The sequence below is a fragment of the Pristis pectinata genome, chromosome 30 (genome assembly GCF_009764475.1).
Source record: "Pristis pectinata isolate sPriPec2 chromosome 30, sPriPec2.1.pri, whole genome shotgun sequence".
In the NCBI taxonomy this organism is placed as follows: Eukaryota; Metazoa; Chordata; class Chondrichthyes; order Rhinopristiformes; family Pristidae; genus Pristis; species Pristis pectinata.
In genome coordinates this window covers 3723880-3740808 of record NC_067434.1, presented here as the reverse complement: position 1 = coordinate 3740808, position 16929 = coordinate 3723880, and the positions used below count along the sequence as shown (strand labels likewise).

The window sequence follows — 16929 nt, the reverse complement described above, 5'->3', positions numbered from 1 at the left end:
ACAGGATATTGATAGAATGCAGAGCTGGGCTGAGAAGTGGCAGATGGAGTTCAACCCGGATAAGTGTGAAGTGATGCACTTCGGGAGGTCGATTCAAAGGCAGAATACAAGGTTAATGGCAGGACTCTTAGTGTGGAGGAACAGAGGGATCTTGGGGTCCACGTCCATAGATCCTTCAAGGTTGCCACGCAGGTCGATAGGGTTGTTGAGAAGGCATATGGAGTGTTGGCCTTCATTAACCGGGGTATTTTCAAGAGCCGCAAGGTGATATTGCAGCTCTGTAGAACTCTGGTTCGATCACACTTGGAGTATTGTGTTCAGTTCTGGTTGCCTCATTATAGAAAGGATGTGGAAGCTTCAGAGAGGGTGCAGAGGAGATTTACCAGGATGTTGCCTGGATTGGAGAGCATGTCTTATGAGGATAGGTTGAGCGAGCTAGGGCTTTGCTCTTCGGAGAGGAGGATGATGAACCGTGACTTGATAATGGTGTATAAGATGATATGAGGCATAGATCGAGTGGACAGTCAGAGACTTTTTCCCAGGGCGACAGTGGCTAACACGAGGGAACATAATTTTAAGGTGATTGGAGGAAGGTATAATGGGGATGTCATAGAAAACCTACAGCACAATACAGGCCCTTCAGCCCACAAAGTTGTGCCGAACATGTCCCTGCCTTAGAAATTACTAGGCCTACCCATAGCCCTTTATTTTTCTAAGCTCCATGTGCCTATCCAAAAGTCTCTTAAAAGACCCTATCGTATCTGCCTCCACCACTGTTGCCAGCAGCCCATTCCATGCACTCACCACTCTGAGTAAAAAAAAAACTTACCCCCTGACATCTCCTCTGTACCTACTTCCCAGAACCTTAAACCTGTGTCCTCTTGTGGCAACCATTTCAGCCCTGGGAAAAAGCCTCTGACTATCCACACAATCACTGCCTCTCATCCTCTTATACACCTCTATCAGGTCACCTCTCATCCTCCGTCGCTCCAAGGAGAAAAGCCGAGTTCACTCAATATTTTCTCATAAGGCACACTCCCCAATCCAGGCTACATCCTTGTAAATCTCTTCTGCACCCTTTCTATGACTTCCACATCTTTCCTGTAGTGAGGTGACCAGAAATGAGCACAGTACTCCAAGTGGGGTCTGACCAGGGTCCTATATAGCTGCAACATTACCTCTCAATTCCTAATTTCAATTCCACGATTGATGAAGGACAATACACCATATGCCACCTTAACCATAGAGTCAACCTGTGTAGCTACTTTGAGCGTCCTATGGACTCTGACCCCAAGATCCATCTGATCCTCCACACTGCCAAGAGTCTTACCATTAATACTATATTCTGCCATCATATTTGACCTGCCAAAATGAACCACTTCACACTTATCTGGGTTGAACTCCATCTGCCACTTCTCAGCCCAGTTTTGCAAACTCTCTATATCCTGCTGTAACCTCTGAAAGCCCTCCAAACTATCCACAACACCTCCAACCTTTGTGTCACCTGCAAACTTACTAACCCATCCTTCCACTTCCTCATCCAGGTCATTTATAAAAATCACGAAGAGTAAAGGTCCCAGAACAGATCCCTGAGGCACACCACTGGTCACTGACCTCCATGCAGAATGTGACCTGTCAACAACCACTCTTTGCCTTCTGTGGGCCAGCCAGTTCTGGATCCACACTGCAATGTCCCCTTGGATCCCATGTCTCCTCACCTTCTCCATAAGCCTTGCATGGGGTACCTTATCAAATGCCTTGCTGAGATCCATGTAAACTACACCTATTGCTCTTCCTTCATCAATGTGTTTTGTCACATCCTCAAAAAATTTAATCAGGCTCGTAAGGCAGGACCTGCCCTTGACAAAGCCATGCTGACTATTTCTAATCATATCATACCTCTCCAAATGTTCATAAATCTTGTCTCTTAAGATCTTCTCCATCAACTTACCAACCACTGAGGTGAGACTCACTGGTCTATAATTTCCTGGGCTATCTCTACTCCCTTTCTTGAATAAAGGAACAACATCCGCAACCCTCCAATCCTCCGGAACCTCTCCCATCCCCATTGATGATGCAAAGATCATCGCCAGAGGTTCAGCAATCTCCTCCCTCGCCTCCCACAGTAGCCTGGAGTATATCTCATCCGTTCCCGGCGACTTATCCAACTTGATGTTTTCCAAAAGCTCCAGCACATCCTCCTTCTTAATATTTACACAGTTTTTTTACACAGAGTGGTGGGTGCATGGAATGCACTGCTGGCAGCGGTTGTGGGGGCAGATACATTAGGGACATCTAAGAGACTCTTAGATAGACACATGAATGATAGAAAAACAGGGGGCTATGTGGGAGGGAAGGGTTAGATAGATCTTAGAGCAGGATAAAATGTCGGCACAACATTGTGGGCTGAATGGCCTACTGTGCTTTAGTGTTTTATGTAATCCTACAATGTTAGATGAGTTCCAGGATTTTGTGACAATGAGTCAGGATGGTGTTCAACTTCAAGGGAAATCTGCAGATGGTGATATTGCTCTGAGCCTGCTCCTCTTGTCTCAGTGGGTTTGAGAGGTGCCATTGGAAAAATATAGGCAAGTAACTGCAGTGCTCTTTGCAGATGGTACTGCAATCAAGGGGCAACCATTTATGATGGTGGATGGGGTCTTAACCAAGTAGGCTGCAGATAGTCATACAGATGGTTGGATGATGGATACAGGCTAATCCAGTTCTAAGGCATTTCTTCAGCACCAGAAGTGGAATGTTGCTTGGTTCCACAGTTTTTGCTGTATCAAGTGCTCTCATCTGTTCCTTTTGTATCACTGGAGTGAATCAAATAACTGAAGACCAGTGAGGACCCCAGGATAAAATTGAGATGGGTCATCCACTTAGCCTTTGTGGCTGAAGATGGCTGTAGATGGTCTTTGGTGCTCACAAGCTGGGCTCCTCCATTATGAAGGATTGGATTATTTTTGGAGCATCATTCTCCTATTGGATATTTCTGCCACTGCAGAGCTTTTATTCTATTTGCTAGTTCTGCGGGATTGATAAACTCTGTTTCTTCTTTGCTGGTAACTTTGTTTAGGGTGCTTGGAATTCTGAGTTGTAGCTTTGCAGGTTAACCCCTTAAATATACACACCCTCCACTGTAGGCCCAACATAACAGCAGTGTGTACCATCTACAACGTACACTGCAGCAAGTCACCAAGGCTTCTTTACCATGCTTAAAATACCACATCCTAGATGGATAAAGACAACAAGCATATGGGGAAAACCAAAATTTTCAAGTTCACCTCCCAAGTTGCACATCATCCTCGTAGAAATATTGCCTTTTCTTCATTATCAAGTACTTTGTAAGCCTTCCTACAGGACATTTATTTCTTGATTGCCTTCCAATTGCTAAAGGTTAGCAGTTGCAAACTGGAATTTAAGGTTGCTTTGCATGGTTAAATTATGTGCACAATTAGTGCAAAGATGTACACAATTAGCTGGAAGGTCTGCACAAAAACTTGAGAGTCCTTATTTGCGAGGCAGCTGTTCCTTAGCATTATATCAACCACGTAGATGTGCTCATTTACTTACCACCAGGTACATCATGTGCAATAATATGTTGAAGGAAATATTTATACCTTCTGTTTCACATTCTAAGGAATATCTGAAAATGCTTCATCTTTTGATGTGATGCTGTTTAGTAAATGTGACCATGACTTTGTACGTTATGAACCACCCTCTTAATCTGCAGTAAGTTTCACCCCTATAGCCATTCGTGATGTGTGTGCTTAGACATTGGTTAGGGTTTTGAGTATAATGAGCTCCGTGGTTAAATCTGATCCTACTTTTCATTATCATCCACCATTATGTACTCTCCAACATGTATTACTGGACTGCATGTAACATCAGGAATCTTGGTGTATTTTTGTTTTCTCTCCCATGCCTCTGTGCACTGAAATCATTTCTAGTAGCCCAACTGCTTTGCCTGTTCAGATCAACTAATTCAGCACAGACAGGGCCTGGACGTGTTATTCTTTTGACCTGGATGACACATTGTATGATGTGCATTATATTGCTACGTGCAGTTGTATTTGGAAAGTATATGTTACTCAGAGGTAAAGAGATATTCAATAAATTTAACCATTTGCAAAGAGGAATGAAAATGCTCTCTAAACCGCAAGGTCTGGTGCATTTTTCTGTTTTTGCAGGGATTGTAGGTGAAGCGGATGAAAATGGAGAAGATCATTTCCTCTGGACCTACAAAAAACTTGAGATAGGTTACAATGGCAATCGAATTGTGGATGTTAACTTAACCAGTGAAGGAAAGGTCAAGTTGGTGGCTAACACAAAAATTCCAATGTCTTATTCGGTAAGTATAGTTTTAAAAAGAAAATCTGAATTTTTACAATTGGAATAAAATATTACTGAGAATGTGACTAGTAATTATTTTGGGCCTGTATTGCATGTTACAAATAAAGCATATCCTTTCGCAGTGATGCAAATTGTAAATTTGTGCTCCAAATTGTAAATTTGTGCACCAGCATAGATGCTTTCTGGGACTCTTGGCATTTTTCTGTACCTGAGGCAACTGCGCCATCCTATTCACTCTGAATTCATTTGAATGTTGCTCATTTTCAAGTAATATCTAATTCCATTTCAAACAGCGAATACTGCTTTGATATTTTAACACCCATTGTGTAAAGGTACTTTTATAACCTTGTGCTTCTCACTACATTTGTGTCCACTTGTCATTGTCTTAAGGCAAATGCAAAGTATGTAGAGCTTCAGAGTCCTTGGTTAATAACGTTGAAGCAGAGAACCTAGTCTCTCCCTTCCTCCCCCATTATGTCATAACCTGTGGTTTTTAATTGTCAATCTTGTTCTTTTTAGTCATATGGCTGGATGTCCTGGACACAGAAAATATGGTTAGAACTCCAATTGTGATTGTTTGAAGCCAAGAGACCTTGCAATCTCTATTTGTCACTGTACTTTAACATCTCTTCAGTGTAGTTACAGTTTATTGTTCCAGCTTGCTAAATTTTAGATCGGACTAAAATTAGTTTTTTCAAGCAGAACTCAGGTAGCATTGATGTCATGATACTGGATGAGCAAACTAGCAGATAGGAGTGCACAATTGCAGATTTAACAACTCGTTAGAACACCTTGAGGAAGGATAAATGCCATTTCCATCCCAGGCTGCTCTTTGTGGATTTCAAGCCACACAGTAGTTATCATTTAAAGTGGCCTAACAAGAACATAGAACAGTACTGCATGGGAACAGGCCCTTTGGCACATGCTGCCAGTCCCAACTAATCCCCTCTGCCTGCACATGGTCTGTATTCCTCCATTCTCTGCCTGTTCATGTGTCCTTTTAAATTCCTTTTAAATGTTGCCCTTTTATCTGCTTCCACCGCTTCACCTGGCAGTGTGTTCTAGGCACCTACCTCTGTGTCAAAAAAAAACTTGCCTCATGAATCTTCTTTAAATGTTCTCTCTCTCACCTTAAATCTATGCCCTCTAGTATTTGACATTTCAACCCTGGGGACAAAGATCATCTACCTTATCTATGCCTCCATAATTTTGTATACTTCTATCAGGTCTACAAGCTCAGTGGTTAAAGTAGTCACTTAAGATGTGCAATGAATGCAGCATTGCTGGCAACCACAGAACAAAAGTGAAAAAAAAAACTAGATCATGATGGGTTTAGATAGAATAAGTTCCCATTTCCAGATGTTGTGAGGAGGCACGATGTGAGTGAAATCTCTATCACACATGGAGTGGTTTTAATCGGAATCTCAGTATGCAAGATTAGAAGGAGTCACTCAGATTATAGATCGCCACAGGAGAAAGTAATTTGCAGGGCAACAGGGGAAAGATGGTGAAATGAAATTGCATGGATTACAGGGAGCACTCTTGGATTCAATGAGCCAAGTGTCTGTCTCCTTTACTGACATGATTCTATAATTGTACCACTGTGTGCTAATGCTGTTTCCTGTACCAAAACTGCAGTTTAAAAACCTATTCATTGTGCTGATAGTGAGCAATTCAGTTGCGCTTTAGATTTTTCTTATTCACAGATCAACATTTACTATGTTCTGGAATTCACGTATTGGTATTTTAATCCAATGCAGTCCTTGCCTTTGTTCTTAACTGCAGAGAGGTTATTTATGTTAATACAGTCTGTGTGTTAGTGCAAGCCTGTATAGGAATTCTGGCAGATTTCCTAGTGTATTTTCACTAGCTATTACTCTAGCAAGGCATTATTGATATATGGTAACTTCAAATGAATTAATACCTGTGGCTATCTCTTCATTGACGATACCTATTTCATTGGGCCGTTGAATAAGGGACCACTTTTAAAGGGTTCCAGTTCAGTCTTAAAATGGATACCCAAGAATTTGTAGTTGAGAAGGTTAGGAATCAGTCAGCCTGTGTTTGGTAGTGACATGTTACACACTGCAGCTAGGTCAGTTGGAACACCCCAGAATCACAAGGCTTTAGTTTGTTGCCAGAGCTCTGAGTTGTTAAGGAACATGCCATGTTTTGATAGCTGTTAGGATAGGTAGATACTACAACTAAAATTATCTCCATTATGTTTTCTTTGGCTTGAATGCCCGTCCATATTCATGCTAAGAAAGATAAATTACTTAAGCATTGTAAGATTGATACTTCAGTGGAGTAATGTAATTTTAACAGAGGCAATATTTTAGATGTTAACATGAATGACATGAAATTTTATGCACAAATATTTCAGACATATACAAATTGTGAAGATATGTTCCTATTGAACATAATTCTGCCAAATTCATCTTGTGCATTGTGTGTTTTAAACTTAATTTGTTTCCTGTTTTTAAGATGAAATGGAAGAAGTCTGATGTGAAGTTTGAAGACCGATTTGATAAATACCTTGATCCATCCTTCTTTCAACACAGAGTACGTTGCATTTACAAATTACTGTTCTCATTTTATCCCCCAGTTTATTCCCTTCCCTAAAGTCCTTGAGTCGCTGAAGCGTAATTATACTAGTAAACGTTTGCCTCAGTCTATTTCATCCAAGTGCCCTTTTTCAATCTTGGTAAGTTGCATCCTGCATTTAAGTTCAGGGTGCAGGTTGTTCCTGTAAGTGTTTGTTAATTTTATTGAATGTTTGTCGGCGGATATTTGTTTGAGATTGTTAAACTTGCAAGTTCTGTAAACAAGATATTTGGATTTTAAGCCAGAAGATACTTTTTTGTGTATTGACAGATTCACTGGTTTTCCATCTTCAATTCTTTCATGATGGTTATTTTCTTGGTTGGATTGGTTTCCATGATTCTAATGCGTACATTGCGAAAGGATTACGCTCGATATAGCAAGGAAGAAGAAATGGATGATATGGTAAGGATAACTCCTGAGATGTGATTATTTTGACAATGGTGACCATTCCCCCTCTGCTAGTGGAAACTTTTTTTGTCTTTTCCATCTATGCCCTTCATGTTCTTTTAAAAACCTTTATCAGATCTCCTTGTAATCCCTTCAAATCCAAGGAGATCAATCACAGCCTCTACAATCTATCCATGTAAGTAAATCTGCCCCCACCCCCTTCAATCCTTGGGCTTATTTTGTTAAATCTCTTTTGCACCCTGTCCGTAATTGCCACATTTGATTAAAAGGGTAGCATCCAGAAATAAACAGGAAATGTAGAAATGTTGGTAATTCAGCCGCCTTTCCTGCACTAACCCCATAGCCTTTGATTCCCTTAATGTCTTACCGATTTCTGTTACGGATGTACTCAGCAACTGAGCATCCACAGCCATTTTGAGACAGCAGTTCAGTTGTAGCCAGATTGGTGGTCATAAAGATTCTCATGGACTCTATGCCTCTGCCTATGAAGCCCAGGATTCTGCATGCTTATTGTTTAACCCTTTGTATCCCAATTACTGTCATTAGTCTGCTGCCAGCCTACCACAGCCCCCTCCCCCACCCCACCCCACCCCAACCATCTGCACCTTCTAATCACCATGTTAAATATTAAGGGGCTTACAAATCTGCCATTGCACTATTTCTTCACATGCCCCCACTGGAGAAATCCTGCATTCTGCCCAGGTACTGAGATCACTTCTGGGGAATGAAGGCTGGACATCAAACAGTACAACACAGTACGGGCCCTTCGGCCCACAATGTCGTGCCGATCTATATAAACCTACTCCATGATCAATCTAACTCTTCCCTCTTACACAGCCCATACCCCTCCATTTTTCTTACATCATTGTGCCTATCTAAAAAGTCTTTTTTAGATGTCCCTATTCCATCAGCCTCTAGCACCACCCCTGCCAGTGTGTTCCAGGCACCCACTAGAAAAAACCTACCTCTAATATCTCCCCTAAACTTCTCTCATCTGACCTTAAACTGATGTCCTCTGGTATTGGCCATTGCTGCCCTGGGGAAAGGTGCTGGCTGTCCACTCTATCTATGCCTCTCATAATCTTATACACCTCTATCAAATCACCTCTCATCCTGCGTCGCTCCAAAGAGAGAACTCCTAGCTTGCTCAGCCTTTCTTCATAAGACATGTTATGTAATCCAGGCAGCATCCTAGTAAATCTCCTCTGCACCCTCTCTAAAGCTTCCACATTCTTCCAAAAATGAGGTGACCAGAACTGAACACACTGCTGTAAGTGTGGTCTAACCAGAGTTTTGTCGAACTGCAATATTACCTCATGGCTCTTGAACTCAATCGCCTGACTAATAAAGGCCAGCACACCGTACGTCGCCTTAACCACCCTATCAACAGGCGGCAACTCTGAGGTATCAATGGACTTGGGCCCCAAGATCCCTCTGTTCCTCCACACTGCTAAGAATCCTGCCATTAACCTTGTACTCCACCTTCAAGTTCAATCTTCCAAAGTGTATCACTTCATACTTGTCTGGATTGAACTCCATCTGCCACTTCACTACCCAACTCTGCATCCTGTCTCCATCCTGTTGTAACCTACAACAACCTTCTACACTATCCACAACACCTCCAACCTTCGTGTCATCTGCAAACTTACCAACCCATCCCTTCACTTCCTCATCCAAGTCATTTGTAAAAATCACAAAGAGCAGGAATCCCAGAACAGATCCCTGTGGAACACAACTAGTCACTGACCTCCCGGCAGAATACACTCCATTTACTACCACCATCTGCCTCTGCCATGCCTCATAACTTTCTGGATGAGCCTATCATGGGGAACCTTGTAAAACACCTTACAAACATGTATATACACTACATCCACTGCTCTGCCTTCATCAATTTGTTTTGTTACCTCTTCGAAAAACTGAATTAGGTTCGTGAGGCACAACCTGCCCCTCACAAAGCCATGCTGACTATCCCTATTAAGACTATGCTTCTCCAAATGCTCAAATCCTGCCTTTCGAAATCGTCTCCAACAGTTTGTCCACCACTGACAGAAGACTCACTGGTCTATAATTCCCAGGATTATCCCTGTTACCTTTTTTGAACAAGGGAACAGCATTTGCCATCCTCCAATCCTCTGGCCAAGGAGGACGCAAATATTATCAACGCCCCAGCAATCTCTTCCCCCTCTTCCCGTAGTAACCTGGGGTATCGCATCCGTCCTCGGGAACTTATCTATCCTAATGTTTTTCAGTAGCTCCAACACTGCCTCTTTCTTAAACTCAACATGCTCCAGCCTGTTCTACTCTGACCTCACATTTGTCAGTCTCTCTCCCTACTGAATACTGAAGTAAAGTATTCGTTAAAGACCTCCCCTACCTCCTCCACCTCCAGGCACGTGTTTTCCCCCTTTATCCCTGAGCGGTCCTATCCTCACCCTAGTCATCCTTCTGTTCTTCACGTACTTATAGCATGCTTTGGGGTTTTCCTTAATTCTGTTCGTCAAGGCCTTCTCATGTCCCCTTCTAGCTCTCCTAAGTCCCCCCTTAAGCTCCTTGCTGGCTACCTTATGATTCTCAAGAGCCCTGCCTGACTTTTGTTTCCTAAACCTTAAGTACGCTTCCTCCTTCCTCTTGACTAAATGTTCCACCTCTTGTCAACCATGGTTCCTTTACCCTGCCATCCTTTCCCTGTCTCACTGGGACACCCATGCAATTGTTCCCTAAACAGCCTCCACATTTCTGTTGTGTATTTCCCTGAGAGCATCTGTTTTCCAATTTATGCTCCCAAGTTCCTGCCTAATACCATCGTAGTTAGCCCTCTCCCAATTAAAAACTTTCCCATATTGTCTGCTCTTATCCTTATCCATGGGTATGCTAAAGGTCAGGGAATTGTGGTCACTATCTCAGAAATGCTCGCCCACCAAGAGGTCTGTCACCTGACAGGGTTCATTGCCTAGTACTAGATCCAGGCTAATGTGCTGGATGTGCCACAACTTTGGAGCCTTCTGCAATGTTAATAAAATGTTCATTTTGTCTTTAAAATTTAAAAAAATATATATAATTTTGCAGCTTCCAAATAACATAGGCTCTCCAAATCAGCATTTGGCAGTACTGCTTATAATTGTGCAGGCTAGGACTTAATGAGAGTTCTTTGTACATAGTTTCCAAAAATGTGCTCAGCTGCTAACCCGTAGTAAAATGATGTTTTAACAGGACAGAGATCTGGGAGATGAATATGGATGGAAACAAGTTCATGGGGATGTATTCAGGCCATCTAGTCATCCATTAATATTTTCATCACTGATTGGGTCTGGTTGCCAGATTTTCTTTGTGTCCCTTATTGTCATCATTGTGGCAATGATAGAAGACTTGTACACAGAGTAAGTATATATATCTTGCATTATTGGTCAGTTCCTTTGTCAATGTTTTATATAGTAAGCGCTTCAGCAGAAATCTTTTGTGCATTGTTCCTTTTATACTGAGAAATATATAATTCTAAGGGGGAAAACTGTATGCTTTGAACACAACAGTTGGTTTTGACAAGCCTGAATCTCATTTGGTAGGTTTCTTGCTGCTTAGTGGGTGATTGTACTTCACAAGCAAGAAGCTCCCAGATTATGCAGAGCATAAAGACCTCAGCATAGGAAGTACTTGATAATGGCTAGATTGCCCTTCATGCCCTTGATGTGCTGGGTATAGTGACCAAGGATGATTTAAGTAAGCTTTTGTTCTTATTCTTTATCCCACCTATCTAAACCTGGAGAGGAAAATTTGTTGTGTTTGAATGTTACTTCCAGCCACACCTTGCTAAACTTCAGAGCTGACTGAGGTAACTTCCAGTAGTTTTACAATAGCTGATAGGAAACTACATCTTTGTTTACCCCTTATCCACATTTGTAATACCCCAATTATTGCAATATCCCAATAATCCCAATGTTACCTTGATGCTATCAAGTCTCTGATCCTCACTTTATCCTATGTAACGTGGGCTGCTTCTCAGAAGATTGCTTCACTGCCAAGTTGAACCTGTTGTCGACAATTTTCATGCATGCACTTTTGGGAGTCATTGACTATGGGTGTTATGATGAAATGATGTAACACTTGGGCAGACAGCCACACCTTGTACCAGGTTTAGTTTTCTGATGCACAAGAGTGTTCAAGTGTTCCATGCAGTGTGGGGGGGGGGGGGGGGGGGGGGGGGGGTGGGGAGGGGAAAGGGAAAAGAATTTTGCATTTGGGGATGAATGTTTGAAGACCTGATTGTACTGAGGTCAGTATAAATGTCATTAGAGGGGGAAACGTGTTTAGGGAAGGAAAATTTGTAATCCTAAAGGGAAAGCTATAAAAGTGGATCGGAAGTGTGTCTTTCTTTAGCTACATTATGAATGGTAAAAAATGCATGCAATATTCTATGGTAGGATTGTTGCAATATTTGAAATGAAACAAATAATATCCCCATAATTTTAAGCAACTGGCCTTAAAACCATCCCTCTGGCTCAAATTTACGTGCCAAACAACTTGTACGTACAGGTAATGTGCATTGTACTGTTGTTGGTTAATCAGTTCTCCGCCCTCCCCTTCAGTGAGTAGTATGCCATCAGTGTATTCCTGCTGCCTACTTTCAATTCTAAACGTGCATGTTAAGTGGATGTATTAAGCAATTACAATGTGTTGAGCAATTGACAGTTGAATGACTAAGGTAAATAATGAATCCATAGGGAAGATCAGTTTGGAACAGACACCCTGACAGCTGGACAGCAGAGCTTAGATTCAAATTACAGAATGACCTATATTTAGAACTAAGTAAGAAAGCTGTTTACACAAGCTCTTGAAATCTCATGTGTGTCCTTTCCATCTTCCATCAATGTTTGTGATACCAAGCAGGAAACTAATTCTTCACCACCTCAACGTATTTCCCTTTTGTAATAAGTGGACATGAAGGGTTGTTGATGTGCCTTCACTACTCTCCTGGTACAAACTGGTTTCCATCATTTCAGTAGCTAGCAAAATCTAGATTTTGTTATCAGAGATTGTTTATTGTATCGTCCAACAGAGGGCACCAGTAGTTCATGGCGCAACCACGTGTTGCACAAGGCAGCATTTTATGAGCTGAGTTGCTGTAACAGGCACCTGTTCTTTTAGCAGAGGAAAGCAGAGCAATAGCCAGGGAATTTCACTTTTGATCACTATCTCCCGTGCTAGGAAGTGTGTCATTGCAAGAGCCACCAATTGCAGTCTTGACGTCTCTTTGGCTGAGTTACTCAAAATAGCCGCCAGAGCTATCAGAGTAGTGACTGAGCCAGGATCTTCTGACAGCTACCCATATCTCACCATGGTGTCAAGGAGCAAATGGGGAAGGAGACAGTTTCAAAGCTGGTGCATGAAATTAACTTTGTTCTGATTGTTGTTTTCAGTGCGTCTGGTGCTCTGGAGGCTTGCTGTATGAGATTTACAGTTGAAAAATGAGACATTTAAACTATCACATTTTTCCTAAATGGCTTAAAATAGTGCAATCCTTCCTATTCTTGGATGCTGCATGCAATTTCTGTTAGAAAGGCATTCTGGATCCTTTATTGGATTTTTTTTCTAATGTCACTAAACTTTTGCATTTTTTGTTATTAATACGTCCCATTGCTTGGCTGTTTTGTCAAAACTTCAAAAAACTTAAATGCTTTAATTGTTTTAGTAATATCTACTGTGAGATGTTCCTGACGGTTTTGTGACCTTTTTTTCCCATTGCTGAGCTGGATAAATCAGGATGGTCCTGGGCTCAAGCCAAGCTTGTACTAAGTTGGTTGCCTGCGCAGCTGTTGTGCTACTACAAATGACTTTGGTGTTCTGTTACAGAAAAGGAAGATCATGAAATTCTGATCTGATTGAAATCCTAGAATCCTTATAACACATTCAGCCCATTATGTCTGTTCTGGTTCCAGTGAGAGCAACCCTGTCAGCAACATTCACCCATTCCTTTCTCAGTTCTCCAAATTATTTTCCCTCAATTCCTACCCAATTCCTGCTTAAAATTCCTGCTTAAAAGTCCTGCCTGATCCTTGCAGGCAGTGAATTCCACATCCTAACTGCTGCCTGTATAAAACAAAGACTATGTTTATCCTGCATCTTCTGTCCAAAACTTAAAACTGTGCCCTGCTGATCCTTGAACCACCAGCTAATAGGAACATTTTTTTATCCTATTGAAACCAGTCATGATCTTGTATACTACTGTTAAATCTGATCATCATCCCATCATCTGTGCTGGGGCCAGATCTGGGCAGCGGTGGCTTCATGTGTTGAATAGCATAATTTTCACTGTTGAACTAATGTGAAAACTGTCTGCTTATGATGAAGTACTCTTGCTTTATCATTGATTTTCTGTTCCTCATGTTGCTGTAGTTGTACCAAGAAATGTATTTGAACAAAGAATGCTATTTTATGATAGCTTTCTTGTCATCTACATGTCCCAAAGCATTTGCAGCCTATGGATTAATACAAGCAGCTGTGGCTGGAAAGATTTAGTTATACTCGAAGAAAGATTAAAATCAATCGTTTAGTATTTCGGGAGGCAGCCTTCTCCATGATTCTGTGAAAAATCCATGTTACTTGTAAATGTTTTCAGTTATTAGCTCTTGTCTATTTTCTGTTTTTCCCTTTTCCAGGAGAGGATCTATGCTAAGTACAGCCATATTTGTGTTTGCTGCAACATCGCCGCTGAATGGCTATTTTGGAGGGAGTCTGTATGCTCGACAAGGAGGTACTTTTTATATTTGATACTTTTTGCAATTTCTCAGTTTCCGTCCTGAGTGTACAGATTGCACTTGTATTTCAGGTGTTTCACTATTGACCAATTAATGTGTGAACTAAAAGAGAGAAATTAACAATCTCCCTCTGTCCATCCAAATGTTTGTTTACTTGTTATTGCTATGCAAATCATTCTTAGCCTTCCAGCACACATCTTTCTTTGTTTTCCAGATCAGAGCTCCCATTTCTTTCTTTGCTTGTTGATATTTATTCCCTTGCCTAAATATTAGTTTTTAGTGCCATCTCCCCATACCAATGCCACAAAAGCACCCCTCCTTGTGCCAAACTTAACACAAAATATTACTCTTGACAGTCTTTTATAGAGTTATACAGTGCAGAAACAGGTTCATATCCATGTTGTACATCAATTACCCATCTACACTAATCCTATTTACCAGCAGTTGGTCTATAGCCTCTGTTTTGATCATTCAAGTACTTATCTAGATATTTAAATATATTGAGAGAGTACATATTAATCCCATTTACCAGCACTAGGTCTGTAACCTTCTATGTCTTGGTGACTTAAGTGCTTGTCTAGATACTTAAATATTGGAGAGTCTCTGCCTCCATCACCCTCTCAGGCAGTGCATTCCAGCATACAACCACCCTCTGGTTGAAAAAAATTCTTCCTCAGATCCCCTTTAAGCCTCTTCCCCCTACTCTAAACCTATGCTTTAGTTTTTGACACCTATTATGGGGAAATCTTTCCTGCTTTTACATTGTCTATGCCCTTTTATAATTTTGTAGACTTCAGTCAGGTCCCTCAGCATCCTCTACTCCAAGGAAAACAAACTCTGCCTATTCCAGTCTCTCCTCATACCTGCAGTGCTCCATCCTTGGCAACACCCTGGTGAGTCTCTTTTACACTCTCTCCAGTACAATCACATCCATTTTATAGTGTGGAGACCAGAACTGCACCGAGTACTCCTGCAACCCGACCAATGCTTTGTAAAACTGCACCATAATGTCCTGCCCTTATATTTTTCTTATACAGAGGTATCTAGAACCAGAGTATAGACTTAAGCAAGGAGTAAGAGGTTTAGAGAAGATACAAGGAAGTTTTTTTTCATCCAGAGGTAGGGTGGGATTTGGAATGCACTGCCTGAGAGGGAAAGACTCTCCAACATTTAAGAAGCATCTAAACAAGCTCTTAAGTCGCCAAGGCATAGAAGATTGTGGACTAAATGCTAATAAATGGGATTAGTATGTTTGGGCACTTGATGGTCAGGATAGAGTGGACAAAAGGCCCTGCTTCTGTGCTTTAAGGTTCTGATCTATATTCTGTGTCCCAGCTAATGAAGGCTTGTGTCACTTACACCTCATTCACCACCTTATCTACCTGTGCAACTATCTTCAGAGATCCTTAGATTTGTATACCAAGGTCCCTCTGTTTCTCAGTACTCTCAGGGCTGACTATTCTTTATATAAGGCCTCCCCTTATTTGTCATTCCATGTGCATCACCTTGCACTTATCAGGATCAACTTCCATCCGCCCATTTTACCAACTGATCAATATCCTGTAACCCATGCCTCAGCTCCTCATAATTAGCAACGCCAATTTTCATGTCATCTGCAAAGTTACTAATTACATCTGCATTTATATCCAAATCGTTGGTGTATTTAACAAACAGTAAGGGTAGTCTACTGTACTATAACAGTAACACTGATCTCTGTGGCACACCACCGCTCACAGGCTTCCAATCTCAAACAACATTCACCACTACCACCTTCTGCCTCCTATCACTAAGCCAATTTTGGATTCATTTTGCTAACCTGCCTTGGATCACATTGGTTGTAACTTTTTGGGCTAGTCTCCTGTGTGGGATTCTGTTAAAGGCCTTACTGAAATCCATGTAGGCTACGTCAACCACACTGCCCTTATTGACACTTCTTACCTCTTCAAAAAAAAGTCCAATCAAATTGGTCAGACATGATCTCCCCCTAGTAAAGCTATGCTGACTATTTTTCTTTCCTGTAGTCAGATTTTACTTTGTATTCTGCCTGGGTGGTCTCTAATCCAATGGTATGAACACTGAATTTTCCAATTTCTGGTGACCCTTATCTGCTGTGTTCCCCTCTCTCTCCTGTCAATCCACCTCTGGTCCTCCCATTTCTTTTGTTCCCTTTCCCATTCCCTCCAGCTCCCCCATCACCCATTTTCATCCGCCTTCCCCTTCTAGTTCCATCTGCCCTTCTTCTCTCCCCTAATGGTTCCCATTTTCACCTTCACCTTCCTTATCAGATTCCAGCACCTGTAGCCTTTGTGTCCCTGCTCGCCCACACTGCAGCCTCTACCACCTTCCAGCTCCCCCACCCTGGCTCTATCTGCCCCTTTTTCTGTTTCTCCTTGTCTGCTTCCACCTTATCACCCACCTGCCTAAGTCTCCCAACTCTACCCCTCCCTCACTAGGCTCCTCCTGCCCATCATCCCTCACCCCTCCTCGGTCCACCAATCTGTCTCGTCCCTCCCCTCTGTATACCGACCACCTCCCCTCTGCACACTCAGTCCTGGTGCAAGGTCTTGACCCACAACTTCGCCAATTCCTCCCCTCCCCACTGATGCTGCTCGACCTGCTGAGTTCCTTTCGTCTTTTTTTTGCTCCAGATTTTAAGCTGTTCTTATTGGTATCTTTGACTCTGCATGTTCTGACCTTGATTACAAGCACACAAAAAAAATTAGCAAACTGTTCTCTTTGAATCGCAGGAATTCTGCAATTAACACTTTTGTTATGAATGAAATTCCAGTCTTGGGCTGTGGCAAATTCTGGG

General features: G+C 41.8%; 1 protein-coding gene across 1 annotated transcript in view; it reads left to right on the top strand.

The window, feature by feature from the left end:
• The window catches only part of tm9sf3 (transmembrane 9 superfamily member 3), a 74821-nt gene that overhangs the window by 28976 nt on the left and 28916 nt on the right, over positions 1–16929 (top strand). Inside the window, exons 4-8 of the mRNA XM_052041606.1 lie at positions 4194–4354; positions 6841–6918; positions 7231–7362; positions 10579–10745; positions 14019–14113. Coding sequence (XP_051897566.1) covers positions 4194–4354; positions 6841–6918; positions 7231–7362; positions 10579–10745; positions 14019–14113 — 633 coding nt within the window. The remainder of the gene's footprint in view (positions 1–4193; positions 4355–6840; positions 6919–7230; positions 7363–10578; positions 10746–14018; positions 14114–16929) is intronic.